The 18,142-nt window shown below is 40.4% G+C and overlaps 1 protein-coding gene across 2 annotated transcripts in view; it reads left to right on the forward strand.

Annotated features, from left to right (window-relative positions):
- Positions 1-18,142, forward strand: part of GRIA4 (glutamate ionotropic receptor AMPA type subunit 4) — a 316,665-nt gene that overhangs the window by 270,193 nt on the left and 28,330 nt on the right. For both annotated transcript variants that reach the window (XM_070751668.1, XM_070751669.1), the window contains exons 12-13: positions 1,468-1,666; positions 5,796-6,043. In XM_070751668.1, the coding sequence (XP_070607769.1) occupies positions 1,468-1,666; positions 5,796-6,043 (447 nt within the window). The remainder of the gene's footprint in view (positions 1-1,467; positions 1,667-5,795; positions 6,044-18,142) is intronic.

Here is an 18,142-nt window from a genome sequence, read left to right on the forward strand (position 1 = left end):
TTAGCTGATTTCCCTTGTATATTTGAAATACTCTTGAAGCTTTCCATGTTGCCCATCTTGACGCTAGCAAGAGGGGTGGCATACAAATCCAATTAATAATAATAATAATAATAATAATAATAATAATAATAATGACAGGAATATATATTTTTTTATTTTTTTTATTTTATTTATTGTTAGAGTTGGAAGGGACCATGCGGGTCATCAAGTCCAACCCCCTGCCATCCCTCAACCCTGTCAAACTATTTACTAAGTCTGCACTACTATTTCTACTAGTTTTTTCTCATGATTCCTATCACCAATTTCCTCCCACTTATGACTGTATGACTGTAACTTGTTGCTTGTATTCTTAAGATTTTTATTAATATTGATTGTTTTCTCATTGCTTATTTATTTATTTATTTATTTATTTATTTATTTATTTATTTATTTATTTATTTATTTATTTTGTCCAATACACAATAATGCACAATGAAGGTTATAGAGGATATAGTAGAGAAGAAATACGAGATATAGGAAAGACTATAGGACAGGGGACAGAAGGCACTCTAGTGCACTTATGTACACCCCTTACTGACCTCTTAGGAATCTGGAGAGGTCAACCGTGGATAGTCTAAGGGTAAAATGTTGGGGGTTAGGGGATGATACTAGGGAGTCCGGTAATGAGTTCCACGCTTCAACAACCTGATTACTAAGTCATATTTTTTACAGTCAAGTTTGGAGCGGTCAATGTTAAACTTGAATCTGTAGTGTGCTCTTGTGTTGTTGTGGTTGAAGCTGAAGTAGTCTTTGACAGGAAGGACATTGCAACATATGATCTTGTGGGCAATACTTAGATCATGTTTAAGGCGTCATAGTTCTAAGCTTTCAAGACCCAGGATTGTAAGTCTAGTTTCGTAGGGTATTCTGTTTCGAGTGGTGGATCCCTATGACAATCATTAAGTGTTGTACCTTATGATTTGTGACAAATTTATATTTTTCTTTTATATACACTGAGAGCATATGCACCAAAGGCAAATTCCTTGTGTGTTCACTCACACTTGGCCAGTAAAGAATTATGTTCTGTTCTGCTCTTGTATAGTATAGTTAGTATAGTGTAGTGTAGTACAGTAATATTATAGTATAGTATTATTATGCTGTTATTAATGTCCTAATTGATAAATACCCAAGGTGATTTCTCAGTACTTAGATTGGAAATCATTCTATTGCCTATTGTTGCAAGCAGCCCCTCCTTGTAAGAGATACATTAAACGTTTATTCAGAGTATATTAGATTTTTCTTCATTCACCATGCTATCATTGCTGCATGCTGGAGTGTGACTCAAATAATTAAGAGACATTTTATTACACAGAACCACGACCTTATTTTGTGACACTCACGATGATTGTTGTTTGATGAGTACACGTCTTGTAATAATTTGTTTTGCTGCACCTTCCAGGAAAATACACATGTCTTATTCCTATTTAGGTCCCTCTCAGGTCGCATAGTTGGAGGCGTCTGGTGGTTCTTCACGCTAATCATAATTTCATCGTATACCGCTAACCTTGCCGCTTTCTTGACTGTTGAGCGAATGGTCTCACCCATAGAAAGTGCAGAAGACCTCGCAAAACAAACAGAAATTGCCTATGGGACTCTGGACTCTGGTTCGACAAAAGAATTCTTCAGAGTAAGTTGGTATGCTTCCTGAAATTCAATTTCTCCATCCAGTGTTCTGCTGGTACTATATTCCATTACACCTAATCTGTTTCGTTTCTGTGGCAAATGCAATATTGAAGTTATTCCAGTGATGTTTGTTCGTTTGTTTAAAAATCATAAACAAGAACTGCTCTATTGGTTGGTGTTTGGGGTAAACACTTCAAGAACTTGAGGATTCAGAGAAAGGTAACTCAAAGAGAATTCTTTCCTGCTTAATGGCAAACCAGAGTACTGAAACACAAGGAGTTTTGATAGGCTTTTTGTGGTTATAAGGTATATTTCAGGTTGGTTTTTATTTTATTCTGCTGCAGACTTTGATGAAAAGCTATGCAGTTTTGCTATGTGCAAACGCTGGCTAAGAGAAAGTAGCTACACTGAAAATACCTAGGATATGTTTCCAGCAGTTTGATCAACCACATTAATTTTGTAAAGGTTTCATTTGTATTGTTTAAATTTTGTTTGCTATGTTATAAGATATAAAAAATATCTCCAAGCATCTTTGAAAAAAAGAAATGTTATGTACTGTTAGGTCCCAGTGATATAAACATTTATAGGATCTAAACATATTTTACTTTAGCTGTATTCACTCGTTAATATTAAATGTTGGGCAAAGACAAACAAAACATCCATCATTTGTTGCAGTCTTTAAACACAAGTGAAGTATTTCTGAATAGAAATCTATAATCCTATGCTATAAATCTCATTGTTATCAAGGAGATATAGAAATTTATAAATAGTGTTATCTATTGTTACTTGTATTCTTGGCTGGCTGTCCAAAATATGAACTGGATATGGTTCATTGAAACTGTTTGAGATGGGCTAAGCAATATGTTGTATCCAGAATTACTCATATTTAAATCAGAACCATTAAAAATAAATATTTCACATAAGAATAAGGAAAGTGGGATGTTTCCCATTGCATACATACTGACACTAATGAAGGAAATCCCTTTGCAAACCAGGACTTGCAATCTAATGTTTGCATACAAGGCCATATGCTTAGACAGACCCTATATATAAGATCTAGACAAATGTCTGTTGAAGATTTAATGTGCATTCCATTGAAAAAGGGGACTACAATGAAATTATGCTTACCGGGATATTAAGGTGCAAGGTCCTGCCTCTCCAGTCTTCTCAAGTGAGCAGAGCTCAAAAAATGAACTTTTATTGAAAGACAGTGATAGCAGAGGAAATGGAGGCGGGACCTGAAGCTTCCTGCTCAAAAGTGTTTGGTTAAATTGCTATAAGCAAAGCCCCTCCCAATGTCCAGTTCAACATCAAACCAATCCCAAGCTGCAAAGATGTTTTGAGACCTATAGAGCCTTGGTGGCACAACAGGTAGAGTGCTGTACTGCAGGCCACTGAAGCTGACTGTATATCTGAAGGTCAGCGGTTCAAATCTCATCACCAGCTTAAGGTTGACTCAGCCTTCCATCCTTCTGAGGTGGGTAAAATGAGGACCCAGATTGTGCGGGCAATATGCTGGCTTTTTAAAAAAGGGCTATTGCTAACATGTTGTAAGCAACCCTGAGTCTAAGGAGAAGGGCGGCATAAAAATAGAATAAATAAATAAAATAAAATAAACTTCAATTAGAGAAGGTGATAATGGTCAACTCCCAAGCACTTCAGTATCACTTTCTCCAGTAGTGAGATAAAGCAGGTGGCTCAAAGCAGATTCTTGAAAGCCTTCCCTAACATGACCTGAGGCAAATACCTCCCCCATCCCTATTTCCCACTAGATACACAGAGGTGGGTTCCTACCGATTTGGATCAGTTCTATAGAACCATTAGTAACTTGATGGCCTGGGTCGCTGGAATCAGCAGCGACCCAGACCTGCCAGGGCCTAAGTTGGTTCTCTCAGTGGTACCATAGTCACCGCCATCTTGGTTTTTTGCTTCTGTGCATGTACAGCAGCTTTTTTTTAGTACTGTACATGTGCGCAGCACATTCCTGAGTTAACTGGCAATAGCAGAATCCAAAACCCATCCCTGAAGGTAGAGCAAAGCAAAACAATCCTCCCCCCCCTCCCACCAAAATGGTCTCATCCGGATAGAGAACTATGGGATCTGACATAAAGTCTCTTACCAATAAATTAAATGGGTCATTTAAAACATTTTCTAGGTAGATTATACCAACTTGTCTCATATCTCTTTCTTTTTATCTCTTGTACAATTTCAATAGAGCTCCATGCATTTTGTGAGATAGCCTCTTATATAAATTTGATAGATAAATAAATAATTTCATGGGCTTTTTTAATTTGACCTTGTTGTTATAGATAGTGTAATGTGATAGCTATTTCAAAAGAGAGGGGAGAATCCATAGCAATAGAAGATGGATTATGATATAGGTATATGGTTATTTTGTAACAGTTATTTCAGTATTATTGGAATGCTGTCATATATTTCTGCGTTGATCTTTTTAAGCATTTTTAAAAAATCTTTTTAAGCTTTGAAATACAATTATATTTAATACATTCAATTGTTTATATTAAAAATATTTTTATTGATGGGGATCACAACATTACTTTTTGTTCCATTCACTATAGAAATCAGAGTTAGATCTAGAAGACTTTTAAGAAACTACAGTGGTACCTCGGTACTCGAGCACAATTCGTTCCAGAAGTGTGGTTGAGAACCGATTTGGTCGAGTACCGAATTTATTTATCCCATAGGAAATAATGGAAATGGATTTAATTGGTTCCCAGCCCCTGTTAACTCGCTGGGAACCAATTAAATCTATTTTCTTTATTTCCTATGGGATAAATAAATTCGGTACTCCAAGCTGCAGGAAAGGTGGGGGCTGCTGCAATCCTGGCAGCTTAAAGGGGCTGAGGAGCTCTATAAGAGCTCCAAGCTGCAGGAAGGGTGGGGGCTGCTGCAATCCCACTCCTTTCTGCTCCTTTCCTTTCCTCAATGCTTCCTCTTATTACCTGTAAGCAGCTGCAAAACTTTCTCCCTCCCGTCAGCTGCAATGGCTTCCCTTCGAGGAACAACAGCGCCGGGAACGTCACGTAATGAAGGGAAGCTGCTGGAGCGGCGGCAACTGCTGAGATGGCTCGGGCGGCTTCCCTTCATCACGTGACGTTCCCGGCGCTGTTGTTCCTTGAAGGGAAGCCGTTGCAGCCGCCGGGAGGGAGAAAGTTTTGCAGCTGCTTACAGGTAATAAGAGGAAGCATTGAGGAAAGGAAAGGAGCAGAAAGGAGTGGGATTGCAGCAGCCCCTACCCTTCCTGCAGCTGGGAGCTATTATAGAGCTCCTCAGCCCCCCGAAGCTGCCGGATAATGAACAAAATTTTCTCTGGCTGTTCGGTATCTGAATTTTTGTTCAGATACCGAAGCAAATTTTTGCCGAAAATTTTGTTCGTTATCCGAAATGTACGAGAACCAAAGCGTTCGAGTACCGAGGTACCACTGTACTCTAAAACTAGCCCATCAAACAAATATTGTAAGCATACAGTTGAACAGTTCATATATGAATATCAACTATTTGTTATTCTTTGACTTGCTTCATGTGCAAAAACAATGTAATAATTATAGGCCTTGGATTTACTGGTCCCAAGCAAGCAATCCAAGAACTTCCTCTTATATCTGTACAAATAATCAAGATATGGGAACAATCTTGCCCAGGGAAGTTTTTTTAGACTATGTAGAGATTAATAGCTTTTTCAACTTTTTTTTTTAAAGTCTCATCTTCAAAAATAGTAATTCACTCTGTTCCTAGCCAAAGATAGAATAAAATATTTGTGTTCAATCATTAGCTCTAGAAAGTACATCTAGTACTCAATAGATTTACTGCCATTAATTCAGACATTTAGTTACTGTTGTATGCACTCCTATAATTTTTCTTTGATTGTTCTGGATTATAACTTTAAAGGACGTCACGAACCGGGCTAAAATCTTAAAAAGTTAAAATCTGTTAACTGTATACCTGTCAAAACTGCTGTCTTTTTTTTGTGGAAAGCATCTCATTCTGTCAAAAGAGATGTCCTATTTCCTGTCGTGGAGCAACCAAATGACTCTTGATTGCATTTGAGATAGCAACCAGGTTTTGCAAGGCTCTTCTTCCTTTGTTGCATCTAACCTCCTTTTAATTTCCTTCAGAGATCTAAAATAGCAGTATATGAAAAGATGTGGGCATACATGAGCACAACAGACCCATCCGTCTTCGCTAGGACCACAGCTGAGGGAGTTGCCCGGGTTCGCAAGTCCAAGGGCAAGTTTGCCTTCCTCCTGGAATCCACCATGAATGAATACATTGAGCAGCGAAAGCCATGTGACACCATGAAAGTGGGCGGAAATCTGGATTCGAAAGGCTACGGAGTAGCCACACCAAAGGGTTCTTCATTAAGGTGGGTGGAATAATATAACAATATAAAATGTGTTGTTATAGTATTCCACCTTCCCTGATGTCCCTGATCTAGTTCTTTTTGTGTTTTTCTGTGGACATGGTATGTTCTGTTTTCTTTTTTCCATTTCATATTTTCGAGCGTCCAGGAGGTAACAGTTACTCATAGCAAAATCCATTAAATAGTGACACTCGTTGTGTATCAGCCAAGGCCATATAAAAACCACGCTTTCTGAACACTGCTTCCAAGTCTTTCTTAAAAACAAAAGGCCAAGAATTAATGTTTACGCCTAATGGCTTTTTAAAACAAAAAGTGCAAAATTCCATTAAAAGGGGGGAAGTTATCACCTGAGAATTGCTTGTGGAATTATGAACTTTGAAAATTGGCCTTTAAAGTATTTGAAGCTCTTAATGTGGCAGTACTAAAGTAAAGATAATCCTTGACTATAACCACAATTGAGCCCCAATTTTTTTTTTGCTAAGACAACTGTTCTTAAGCAAGTTTTGCCTCATTTTATAAACTTTCTTACCACAGTTGCTAAGTGAATATCAGCAGAGTACCAAAAATGATGAGTAACGAACATTTTCCCCCATAAGGAATAATGTAATGAGTCCCAAGTTAGCTGACATCAACAAGCTTGTGTATTGAGTACCAAATAAATGATGAGTAACGGGACAAAATGTTCACGTCAAAATGCATTGGGTACCAAATTTGATGAGTTTCAAAGCAGCTGAGTACTAAAGGTATCACTGTACTTAGCAGCTATTATGTATAGGTTTTGTAAAATTTTATCTTTTTAATATCAGGTGGTCAGGCGGTAGGGAAAGCAAGTAGGATGCTTGGCTGCATAGCTAGAGGTATAACAAGCAGGAAGAGGGAGATTGTGATCCTGCTATATAGAGCGCTGGTGAGACCACATTTGGAATACCGTGTTCAGTTCTGGAGACCTCACCTACAAAAAGATATTGACAAAATTGAACGGGTCCAAAGATGGGCTACAAGAATGGTGGAAGGTCTTAAGCATAAAACGTATCAGGAAAGACTTAATGAACTCAATCTGTATAGTCTGGAGGACTAAAGGAAAAGGGGGGACAGGATCGAAACATTTAAATATGTTAAAGGATTAAATAAGGTCCAGGAGGGAAGTGTTTTTAATAGGAAAGTGAACACAAGAACAAGGGGACACAATCTGAGGTTAGTTGGGGGGAAAGATCAGAAGCATGGTGAGAAAATATTATTTTACCGAAAGAGTAGTAGATGCTTGGAACAAACTTCCCGCAGACGTGGTTGGTAAATCCACAGTAACGGAATTTAAACATGCCTGGGATAAACATATATCCATCCTAAGATAAAATACAGAAAATAGTATCAGGGCAGACTAGATGGACCATGAGGTCTTTTTCTGCCATCAGACTTCTATGTTTCTATGTTTCTAATATTGTCAACCACCCATAGTTACCTTGGAGTAAGATGAGTGATTGGATGGATGGATGGACGGACGGACGGACGGATGGACGGACACAGACAAACAGATAGATAGATTGCTTGCTCTACGATACAATAATTATAAATACCTGAAAATCTCCAAAGGCCAGAATTTTGAACACATAATCATGGAGATGCTGCAGTAGTCATAAGTCACTTTCTCAGTGCTAGTAACTTTGAACAATCGCTAAACAAATGGTTGTAAGTCAAGGATTATCAGTATAGCATATAGATTCATTAAAAAAAAACCTTTTCCAAATGAGAATATTACATATATTGCAGTGCAATCCCTAGTTCAGTTTATTCTGAAGTAAGTCCCAATCTCTTCAGTGTAATTTATTCTCATAAAAATGAGCACATGAAGCTGAGGTTGAGAATAAGTCCCAATGGAAAGAAAAGAAGGCTTACTTAGAACAGAACTTGTTTAAGATGATGCCGGACCTGTTTGATTTTTATATGCCAGCTGACTTGATTTGCAGTTCAAAACAATCTTTTTCACCCCCTTTGATTTGTGTTTAAAAAAAGGAAATCATCTACCAAGCGCTCTGAATAATGGCAACAGAAAAAGCGGTGGACAATTTCAGGGTACCAAAAAAAAAATGTCATATTTCTCTGACAGTTCAGCTGCAAAAAAAATCCCCAGTCGCTCAGTTTAATGAATGCAAAGCAAGAAAAATATGAAACAGTAAAGTTGTTCACACAATGCAATTTTCATCATGGTAGGGCTCATGAATGCCTGTAGAAAGCAGATATGTGATACTGCTGTCTTTGGTAATAACAGTGCGCCCTCCTGATGCCATTATGGGCACACATGACCCCATCAAGCACACATGTGTGAAGATGCTCGTGTGAGCAAGATTTCGGCAATTTCCCACCAATATTTTTGCTTCTGTGCATGCGCAGCAGCAAAAAACCAGCCAAAATCGCCAATATCTCGCTCATACAAGCATCTTTACACAAGATTTTCCTTGCTGTGTATGCACAGAAGTAAAATGTCCCACAGGGGCACGCATGCGTGCATTGGGAGCACACAGCTGCACACGCATCTTCAAAATCACTACCAGAACGGAGCATTTTTACATTCCGGTAGCAGTCCTTCACTGGATATAATCCCACTGCATTAGTTATTGTTTATAGAAAGTAGCAGAAAAATTCAAATACAAATTAAGAAGTAAAAAGTGAAATATTTTTAAAATAGAAGCTTCGTGAAGAAAGGCTTCCAACCCAACCGAAGGCCCAGCCAGAGACTGCAAATTCCTTAGTGAATCTAGAAACCATACTTGGAGGCTGTAGTGGCAATTGAAATACAGTGATACCTCGTCATACAAACTTTTTGAGATACAAATCCGGGATTTAAGATTTTTTTGCCTCTACTTGCAAACTATATTCACCTTACAAACCCACCGCCGCCGCTGGGACGCCCCGCCTCCGGACTTCCGTTGCCAGCGAAGCACCCATTTTTGCGCTGCTGGGATTCCCCTGAGGCTCCCCTCCATGGGAAACCCCACCTCTGGACTTCCGTGTTTTTGTGATGCTGCAGGGGAATCCCAGCAGCAGCGCAAAAACGGGTGCTTCGCTGGCAACGGAAGTCCGGAGGTGGGGTTTCTCAGCGAGGGGAGCCTCAGTGAAATCGCAGCATTGCAAAAACACAGAGGTCCAGAGGTGGGGTTTCGAGGACTTTGGTGTTTCTGTGATGCTGCGATTTCACTGATGCTCCCTTCGCTGGAAAACCCCACCTCCGGACTTCCGTTGCCAGTGAAGCGCTCGTTTTTGCGATGCTGGGATTCCCCTAACAGGATTCCCCTGCAGCATCACAAAAACACAGAAGTCCGGAGGTGGGGTTTCTTATGGAGGGGAACCTCAGGGAAATCCCAGCAGTGTAAAAACGGGCGCTTCGGCTGGCAAAAGGGGTGAATTTTGGGCTTGCACGCATTAATCGCTTTTCCATTGATTCCTATGGGAAACATTGTTTCGTCTTACAAACTTTTCACCTTAAGAACCTCATCCCGGAACCAATTAAGTTTGTAAGACAAGGTATCGCTGTATTCTTCTTTTTCCTCTTCAGTCCTTGTTTGTTGTTGTTGTTTTTTTCATTCTTCCTTTTCTCAGACTTGGCTCTGCTCCTAGAGAACAAATCAGATTGCAAGTCGATCCGGGAAGAGCCCATTTTCTCAATGGCTTCTGCAAAATCAATAGCCTTTGAAGGAACCATATTTCTCAAGCCATTGCTGTTGTGCCATATAATATTGGGCCTGGCAGAATAGATGGAGAAGGAAACAGCTCCTATACCTGTCTTCTGCTAAGTTAAAACTGTGGACATTGAAGGCTGGGTGTCCTGCGATTCCCCCCCCCCCCCGCCCTCCTCCTTGCATAGAATTGTTATTGATATATTCGCATTCAGTGGAGTGAAAGGAAGTTGTGGGTGAGTTCAGGAAATCGGAAGGATTTCTCAAAATGGGTGAACAGTGAGGTCAGGCGGTAGGGAGGGCAAGTAGAATGGTTGGCTGCATAGCTAGAGGTATGACAAGCAGGAAGAGGGAGATTGTGATCCCGCTGTATAGAGTGCTTGGTGAGACCACATTTTGAATACTGTGTTCGGTTCTGGAGACCTCACCTACAAAAAGATATTGATAAAATTGAACGTGTCCAAAGACAGGCTACAAAAATGGTGGAAGGTCTTAAGCATAAAACCTATCAGTAAAGACTTAATGAACTCAATCTGTATAGTCTGGAGGACAGAAGGGAAAGGGGGGACATGATTGAAGCATTTAAATATGTTAAAGGATTAAATAAAGTTCAGGAGGGAAGTGTTTTTAATAGGGAAGTGAACACAAGAACAAGAGGGCACAGTCCGAGGTTAGTTGGGGGAAAGATCAGAAGTAACGTGAGAAAATATTATTTTACTGAAAGAGTAGTAGATGCTTGGAACAAACTTCCAGCAGACGTGGTTGGTAAATCCACAGTAACTGAATTTAAACATGCCGGGGATAAACATAGATCCATCCTAAGATAAAATACAGGAAATAGTATAACGGCAGACTAGATGGACCATGAGGTCTTTTTCTGTCGTCAATCTTCTATGTTTCTAAGGACAGAGAGAAGATAGAGACAGAGACAGAGAGATGACGAAGGGGGGGAGGGAGAGATCCTTGAGAATTTACTGGGTGGTAATGAGCTATTCTTAAATGTGGGTTGGCTTGGAAATGGTTGGTGCTGAGCTGGTGCTCTCCCCCATGTGCACTAAGCTGCCCCCTAGTGGAAAGGCCATTTCTTGGACAACACATTTCAGATATGGGCTACCAGCTAGCAAATAGAAGATTGCAAGTGAGTAAGGCTGATAAGACAGGAACGTGGCTTCTTAGGAGCATCAAGATCTCACCTGTCAAATGAGGACAGATCTCATAAAATCAGACATTGCCATCTATGACCTCAATGAGCAACCCAACACTGTCCTTTTTCAGTCATCCAGCTCATGGTTGTCCCAAAGGTGCTTTTTCAGGAGGCAAGTGGACTTGAAGACTTTGAAGACATTTCACTTCTCATCTAAGAAGATTCTTCAGTCCTTCCATTCCCCACTATCCTCTCAGAGCTGAAGAAGCTTCTTGGATGAGAAGCGAAACTTCTTCAAAAGAAAAAAAAAGCCAAGGAAGTCCAGTTGCCTCCTGCAAAAGCACCTTTGGGACAACATTGTCCTCTTGAAACTGTCTAAGGTGTTGTCCCAAAAGTGCTTTTTCCAGAGGCAACTGGACTTTCCGATTATTCTGTGAAGATTAATAATAATAATAATAATAATAATAATAATAATAATAATAATAATAATAATAATTTATTAGATTTGTATGCCGCCCCTCTTCGAAGACTCGGGGCAGCTCACAACAATAATAAAAAACAATATTATAGCAAAACAAATCTAATATTAAAAGAAGCATATAAAACCCTATCATATTTAAAAACCAAACAACACATACATACCAAACATAAAATATAAAGAGCCTGGGGAAAAGGTGTCTCAACTCCCTCATGTCTGAGTAGTTTACGAAAGACAAGGAGGGTGGGGGCAATTCTAATCTCCGGGGGGAGTTGATTCCAGAGGGCCAGGGCCGCCACAGAGAAGGCTCTTCCCCTGGGGCCCGCCAAACGACATTGTTTAGTCGACGGGACCCGGAGAAGGCCAACTCTGTGGGACCTTATTGGTCGCTGGCATTCATGTGGTAGCAGGCAGTTCCAGAAGTATTCTGGTCCAATGCCATGTAGGGATTTAAAGGTCATAACCAACACTTTTAATTGTGACCGGAAACTGATCAGCAGCCAATGCAGGCCACTGAGTGTTGTAGAAATGTGGGCAAATCTGGGAAGCCCCATGATGGCTCTTGCGACCGCGTTCTGCGCAATCTGAAGTTTCTGAACACTTTTCAAAGGTAGCCCCATGTAGAGAGCACTTTTGGGACAACCATGACCTGGATGACTGAGATTCTCCATAGACATGTCTGTGGTGCAGCCTAAAACAAGTGATGCAACAAGAGACCAGCAGTGGAAGGTGGAAGACAACTGATTGTGTTGTCTGCCCCTTCTGCCAAGCCTCTAACAAGTAAGTCTTCCACCACCATTAATCTTCACAGCTCCCACAGTCCATCGTTTAATGGGGAAGACTGAAAAAATCATCACAATTGTGACTGTTACTCATGCCTGCAGCGACTTGGTACAAATGATGACAAATGTATGTTTTTTCCCAGCTAGAGTTGAAGGTCTAGCAGCTTCTTTGGCAAAAAGTATGTTGAGTTTGATTAGATTTACATTGGATCAGGACTTTTTTGGTTATGCAGATTTGCCTCTTTGCACATTCCTTATTCAATATATTATGTCAATGCAAAAACGGTACGCAGAAAACCCAGGAAAATGGATTAACACAGTAACAAAGTTACTTGTGTTCTGTAAATGCAACTCAGGCATCATTTGCGGTATAGTGCATGCACCATTTTCTGAATTCAAGGATAAATTGTCCATATATTTACTGAAGGTTTTGCTGTAGAACATTAAGTAGTAGAAAGATTGGATCAGGTTTGGACAATTTTCTTCATTGCTTCAGGGCGCAGCCATTCATTTTCTCTATTTCTCTGTAGTTTCCCTCTTCAGTTTCATAGACATTCATCATCATCAATAATTCGGATAAAATGAAGATAAATTCTTTAGAGGAAGTAGAGAGAATTGTGCATCTCTTGGAATTTCGGTAACTAGAAGCAATGATTTAAATTATAAAGATGTATGAGAAGTTCCTAAATTCAGTAAAGCTAGATTTCCAGCCATCGAAAACATTGTTATAAATGGAGAAGTGTCAAGCAAATGCAAATAATAGAGAGATAATAATTGGTAGATAATGGGGTAGGCTCGGGATTTTTGCTGCTAGGAATTGTTTCATTATTACAAAGAAAATTTCTCATAATTAAAAAAAAAACAGTTTGAGTTGGCATAAGGAAGGATGGGTTTTTTCCCAAAATTATAAGATAATAAAGTTAGAAATATATCTTGTTTTTACACTGAAGTACCTCATTGTACATCCAGTTCCCTCTTGTGAATTGCTTCACTCTCATGAGAACAGCTCTTAAGCCAGAAATAGTCTGATTTGATAGTTGCAGTAATTTTATAGGGAATCATTTGACAATTTATAATAAGGAAAAGGATTCTGCTAAGATCATTATACAGCTTCACAGTGGAGTGAATATCATAGCCAATCTTGAGAGTTTAAATACCCTTGTATACGATGGGCATTCTGCATCCTTGGACCTCTCTAAGCACTTTTTGAAATTACTTCTGTACAATTTTGCTTTTTACGAAATAAATACAAAATAGTTCTTTGTTTAGATACTGTGTAGCTTGTACTGTTATGTCTCCAGATTGGCTTCTGTTTTAGCAGTCAGGTTCGTTCACTCTAATCCCAATTATTTAAAAAGAAAGAAATCTCCATTGCTTCAGTAGTGGGCTGCTCCATGGACGAACCGGTACACAGTCCCAGTTGGAAAAATCTGAAGGTCCGACCTCTGCACATGCACTGGAAGCAAAATCTCACGCGAGGATGTTTGCACGAGTGAGATTTTTGCCGATTTTTGCTGATTTTTTTGCTTCTGCGCATGCGCAGAAGCAAAAATATTGGTGAAAATCGGCGAAATCTCGCTTGCATGCAATTTCACACTGATACCTGTCCACGGCCTGCACCCGCACCCGTACCCAGAATATTGGTGTAGTTTGAATTGACTCCCCCCCCCCCCCGCACTTGCTGTCATGGAAATCCATCAGGTTTTTGCAAAAGATCAAAGACTATGATCTAAAAGATAGGGAAACAGAACTAAGGCAGAACTAACCCTCCAAGTTAACCTTTCTCCACTTACTGCCAACCTGATAGGCATAGATAGATAGATAGATAGATAGATAGATAGATAGATAGATAGATAGATAGATAGATAGATAGATAGATAGATAGATAGATGATAGACAGACAGACAGACAGACAGATAGATAGACAGACAGATAGATAGGTAAGTAGGTAGGTAGATAGATAGATAGATAGATAGATAGATAGATAGATAGATAGATAGATAGATAGATAGATAGATGATAGACAGACAGACAGACAGACAGACAGACAGATAGATAGATAGATAGACAGACAGACAGACAGATAGGTAAGTAGGTAGGTAGGTAGGTAGATAGATAGATAGATAGATAGATAGATAGATAGATAGATAGATAGATAGATAGATAGATAGATATTGCAGAGCAAATAATTTGGTATGACAACTCCAACAATTCACCAGTCAACTATTGACTAGAGGAGTCAATTCCTGGTCTGACCAGATAGTGCCTGGTGATAATGCCAAGAGAGATTTGATCATCAGTTATCCCCAAAACAGAATCTCATGGAAGTATTAGTCCAAATAGTTTTGTAATGCAATTCTTTTTATATAAACAGCTAACTAGGGATGATATAATGGCATACTGGAATCAACAAATAAATCAAGCAATACTTCTATTTTGAAGTTTGATATCTGCCAGGAACTTTTTGCAACAAAACTAACATAATTGCTGCCTTAAAAAAAAGAACATTTTGGACTTCTGCAGTGTCCGCAGTGCAACCTCAAATTGATAAACAAATTGATCAACTGAAATTTAGAAATGCATTAGGAATTTACATGATTACTCCAGAGTTAATTAAAAACAATTTAGACAGTGATATCCAATTTTGGTCTATGTATTTACTGAAGTAGATGTAGAGAAATGTGGAGATAACATTGGTGTAGGTGTGAGGCAAGATAAACATGAATTCAGTTATGGGAAAGAGGAGCAGTTTGTGATTCTGTTGACACCATTGGAAAAGGATCAGGTTTATAAGATTCTGTTATTATAACCTACAACAATAAAATAGCACTCTTGTAATCCTTGTGATTTTTGTTTCCAGATATGTTGACATAGTGTTAACCTTTAAGAAGGAAAGAAAAGGTATCCCTTGATCATTATCAACCTATTAAGTACTATCACTAAATTATAACGTGAAACTTACAGTTAAAAGTAAGATACCAAAATTTTGTACTGGAAAGTACAAACTGAATATAGACAGGAAATATTCCAAGTAGGCATCAGGGAAGGCAGAAATACAATAGGATTCACGCTAAGTTCTTAAATGGAGAAATATATAGCAAAACCTATCTTCTGCTATTTACTGCTTTTAAGCAAGCCATTGATAGTATCGTTAGAAACAAATTGTGAGAAGACCTGAGAAGTCAATGATGGCTTCTTTTTATCTATAAGATATAAGACAACTCTAACCTTAAGATTAAGATGTAATCTGGAAGGGCTTAAACAAGAATTAAACAAGGCTGCATCTTGCCCGGCTATTATTCCATTTCCAGATAAATTCTGGAGTCATTTAGCTGATAAAAATAGACTTTTTGCCAACCAAATATTGTAGGCTGGTTAACAGCAATGATAGTCTATGTTGATAATGTAGAGATTCTACCACAGACAACTGATTTTTGGCTCACACAGAAGCTCTGGGAGGGCATTTTTGGCTTCCAGGGAGCCTCCGGAGGGATGGAGCCAGGCGTTTTTACCCTCCCCTGGCTCTAGGAAAGCCTTTGGAGCCTGTGGAGGCGAAACACGAGCCTACTGGGCCCACCAGAAATTGGGAAACAGGCAGTTTCCTGCCTCCAGGGGGCCTCCAGGGGTGGGGGAAGCTGCTTTCGCCCTTCTCAGGCATTGAATTATGGGTGTGGACACTTGAACATGCATGATAGCACGCACACCCGCTCTTTTGGCACCTGAGGAAAAAAAGGTCCACTATCACTGCACTAGACTATACTTGCCCAATTCCTGCAACTTTTTTCATGTTTTAACCTTCAGCCCCCCATTTCCAGAATCTCAAATTTCCAATATCTTTTTTATATATATTGTGGTAACCAAAATTGGATGCAGTATTCTACGTGTGGGTTTAGCAAGGCATTGTAAAGTGGTAGTAGCATTTCTCGTGATCTTGATAAGATCCCTCTGTTCATGCCGCCTAGGATTCATCATAATATCATAATATAGTTGTTGTATGAATAGTTACACAAGAATTATCTCTACGCTCAAAATATAAGAAGAAAATAGCAGTTTACATGCATTAGATAAATAAAAACAGGTGTAATTTCTGTGTTCATTCCGTGGCACAAAACTTGTTTGCCTCTCGGCAGAAGGTGTAAAATGCAGTCATATCTATGGCAACTACTCTACTTGCACAAATTATAATGTATCTTTCAGTCCTAAGGGTGAAAATGTGAAGAGATAAGTGCTTCAAAATCTTTTTATTCTATTATGTTGTTTCAGGTATATTATTTATCCATTATAGGATGTTAGCAGAAATTGCAAAATGCAGATGTTTGGGACAGAGTTGGTTTTCACTTACATTCCCTACCGGTTCGTGATTGTAAATGCGGGCACATGCGCACATGCTCTTTACTTGCACGCGTGCCTTTTGCGCATGTTTCCAGAAGTGAAGTCCTGCCCTCTTCGGCACTACTGGTGCGCCCTCCGAGGTCACCGTACGCACACATGTGTTTGGTGAGTGCGGCCGTGCCCGTCGTCATGAGATTTGGCTTCCACATATACACAGCAAGCTAAAGCTTGTACGAAGATGCTCATATGAGTGAGATTTCCGTGATTTTCGCTGATATTTTTGCTTTTGCGCATGCGCAGAAGTAAATCAGCCTCTGCCAGCACCCAGAGAAAAGAAACACTCCCTTTGCTCTGGGCAGCCCAGAGCAAACAGAGCATTTTCCTTTGTCTGGGCACTTGGAGAGGGAGTAAACCACTTTGCTGTGATGACTCCCTTGTGCTGCCTCCCATACACCTGACGTGAGGTTGCCTCCCAGAGCATCTGGCTGCGGAAAGGCAAAAAGGGGTGCTTTGCCCCGGCTGGATCAACTCGGCTTCAGCCGAACCAAGGAGTCATCACAGTGAAGGAAAGGCACCGACTACAAAGCGAGCGAGCAAGAGGAGAGGGGTGCCCTTCAGCATGGGAAGGAAGAGGAAGCAGATAGCAGCAGCAGCAGCCTTTCAGTCAAAGGAGCAGGAGGTTCCCCCCTCTCACCTGCCTGGGTTTCTCTCTCTGGTGCAGTGTATAGGATGTATACACCACCTCAGAGTCCCCCCTTTTTTTAAAGCCTTAAAGTTTTGGATTTTTTTGATTCACCTCACCTCACCTTCTTCCTTCGGCAGCAACTGTCCTCCTTCTCTTCTTCCTCCTCTTCCTTCCACGCAAATTCTGAGCTTTTATTTCTTTCCTAATGGGTTTGCATGCATTACAGTAGAACCCCGACTTACGAGACTAATTGGTTCCGGAAGGAGGCTCGTAAGTCGGAACGCTCGTATGACGAAACATTGTTTCCCATAGGAAACAATGTAAAGTTAATTAATCCGTGCAACAACAAAAAAACCCGCTGCCGCCGAACGCGGAAGTTAGCGTTCGGCTTCAGGAGACAGCTGCGAAGCGGCGCGCGTGTTTTAAAACGTGGCAGCCGGCCTGGGGGGCTCGGGGGCTTCCCCCCGAGCCCCCCAGGCCGGCTGTGACGTTTTAAAACACGCGCGCCGCTTCGCAGCTGTCTCCTGAAGCCGAACGCTAACTTCCGCGTTCGCAGCTGTCTCCTGAAGCCGAACGCTAACTTCCGCGTTTGGCTTCAGGAGACAGCTGCGAAGCGGCGCGCGTGTTTTAAAAGGTTGCAGCCGGTCTGGGGGGCTTGCCAGCACCCCCCCGAACCCCCCAGGCCGGCTGCAACCTTTTAAAACACGTGGGATACGAGCGCCAAGGAGCTGTCTCCTGAAGCCGAACGCGGAAGTTAGCTCCCCTCCCAGCTCTTATCTCGAGTAGCTCGTAAGTAGAGCTGCTCGTATGTCGAGGTTCCACTGTATTTGCTTTTACATTTATTCCTATGGGAAAAATTGCTTCTACTTACAATCTTTTCTACTTAAGAACCTGGTCATGGTATTAAGTTCTTAAGTAGAGGTACCACTGTAGTTGGAAAGAAGCAGACCCAAAACTTAGAAGACCCATTGGCTGGATGGGGAGGGAGAGATAAGTGGTGGGGACCACTG

The sequence above is a fragment of the Erythrolamprus reginae genome, chromosome 4 (assembly GCF_031021105.1).
Source record: "Erythrolamprus reginae isolate rEryReg1 chromosome 4, rEryReg1.hap1, whole genome shotgun sequence".
NCBI classification, from domain to species: Eukaryota; Metazoa; Chordata; class Lepidosauria; order Squamata; family Dipsadidae; genus Erythrolamprus; species Erythrolamprus reginae.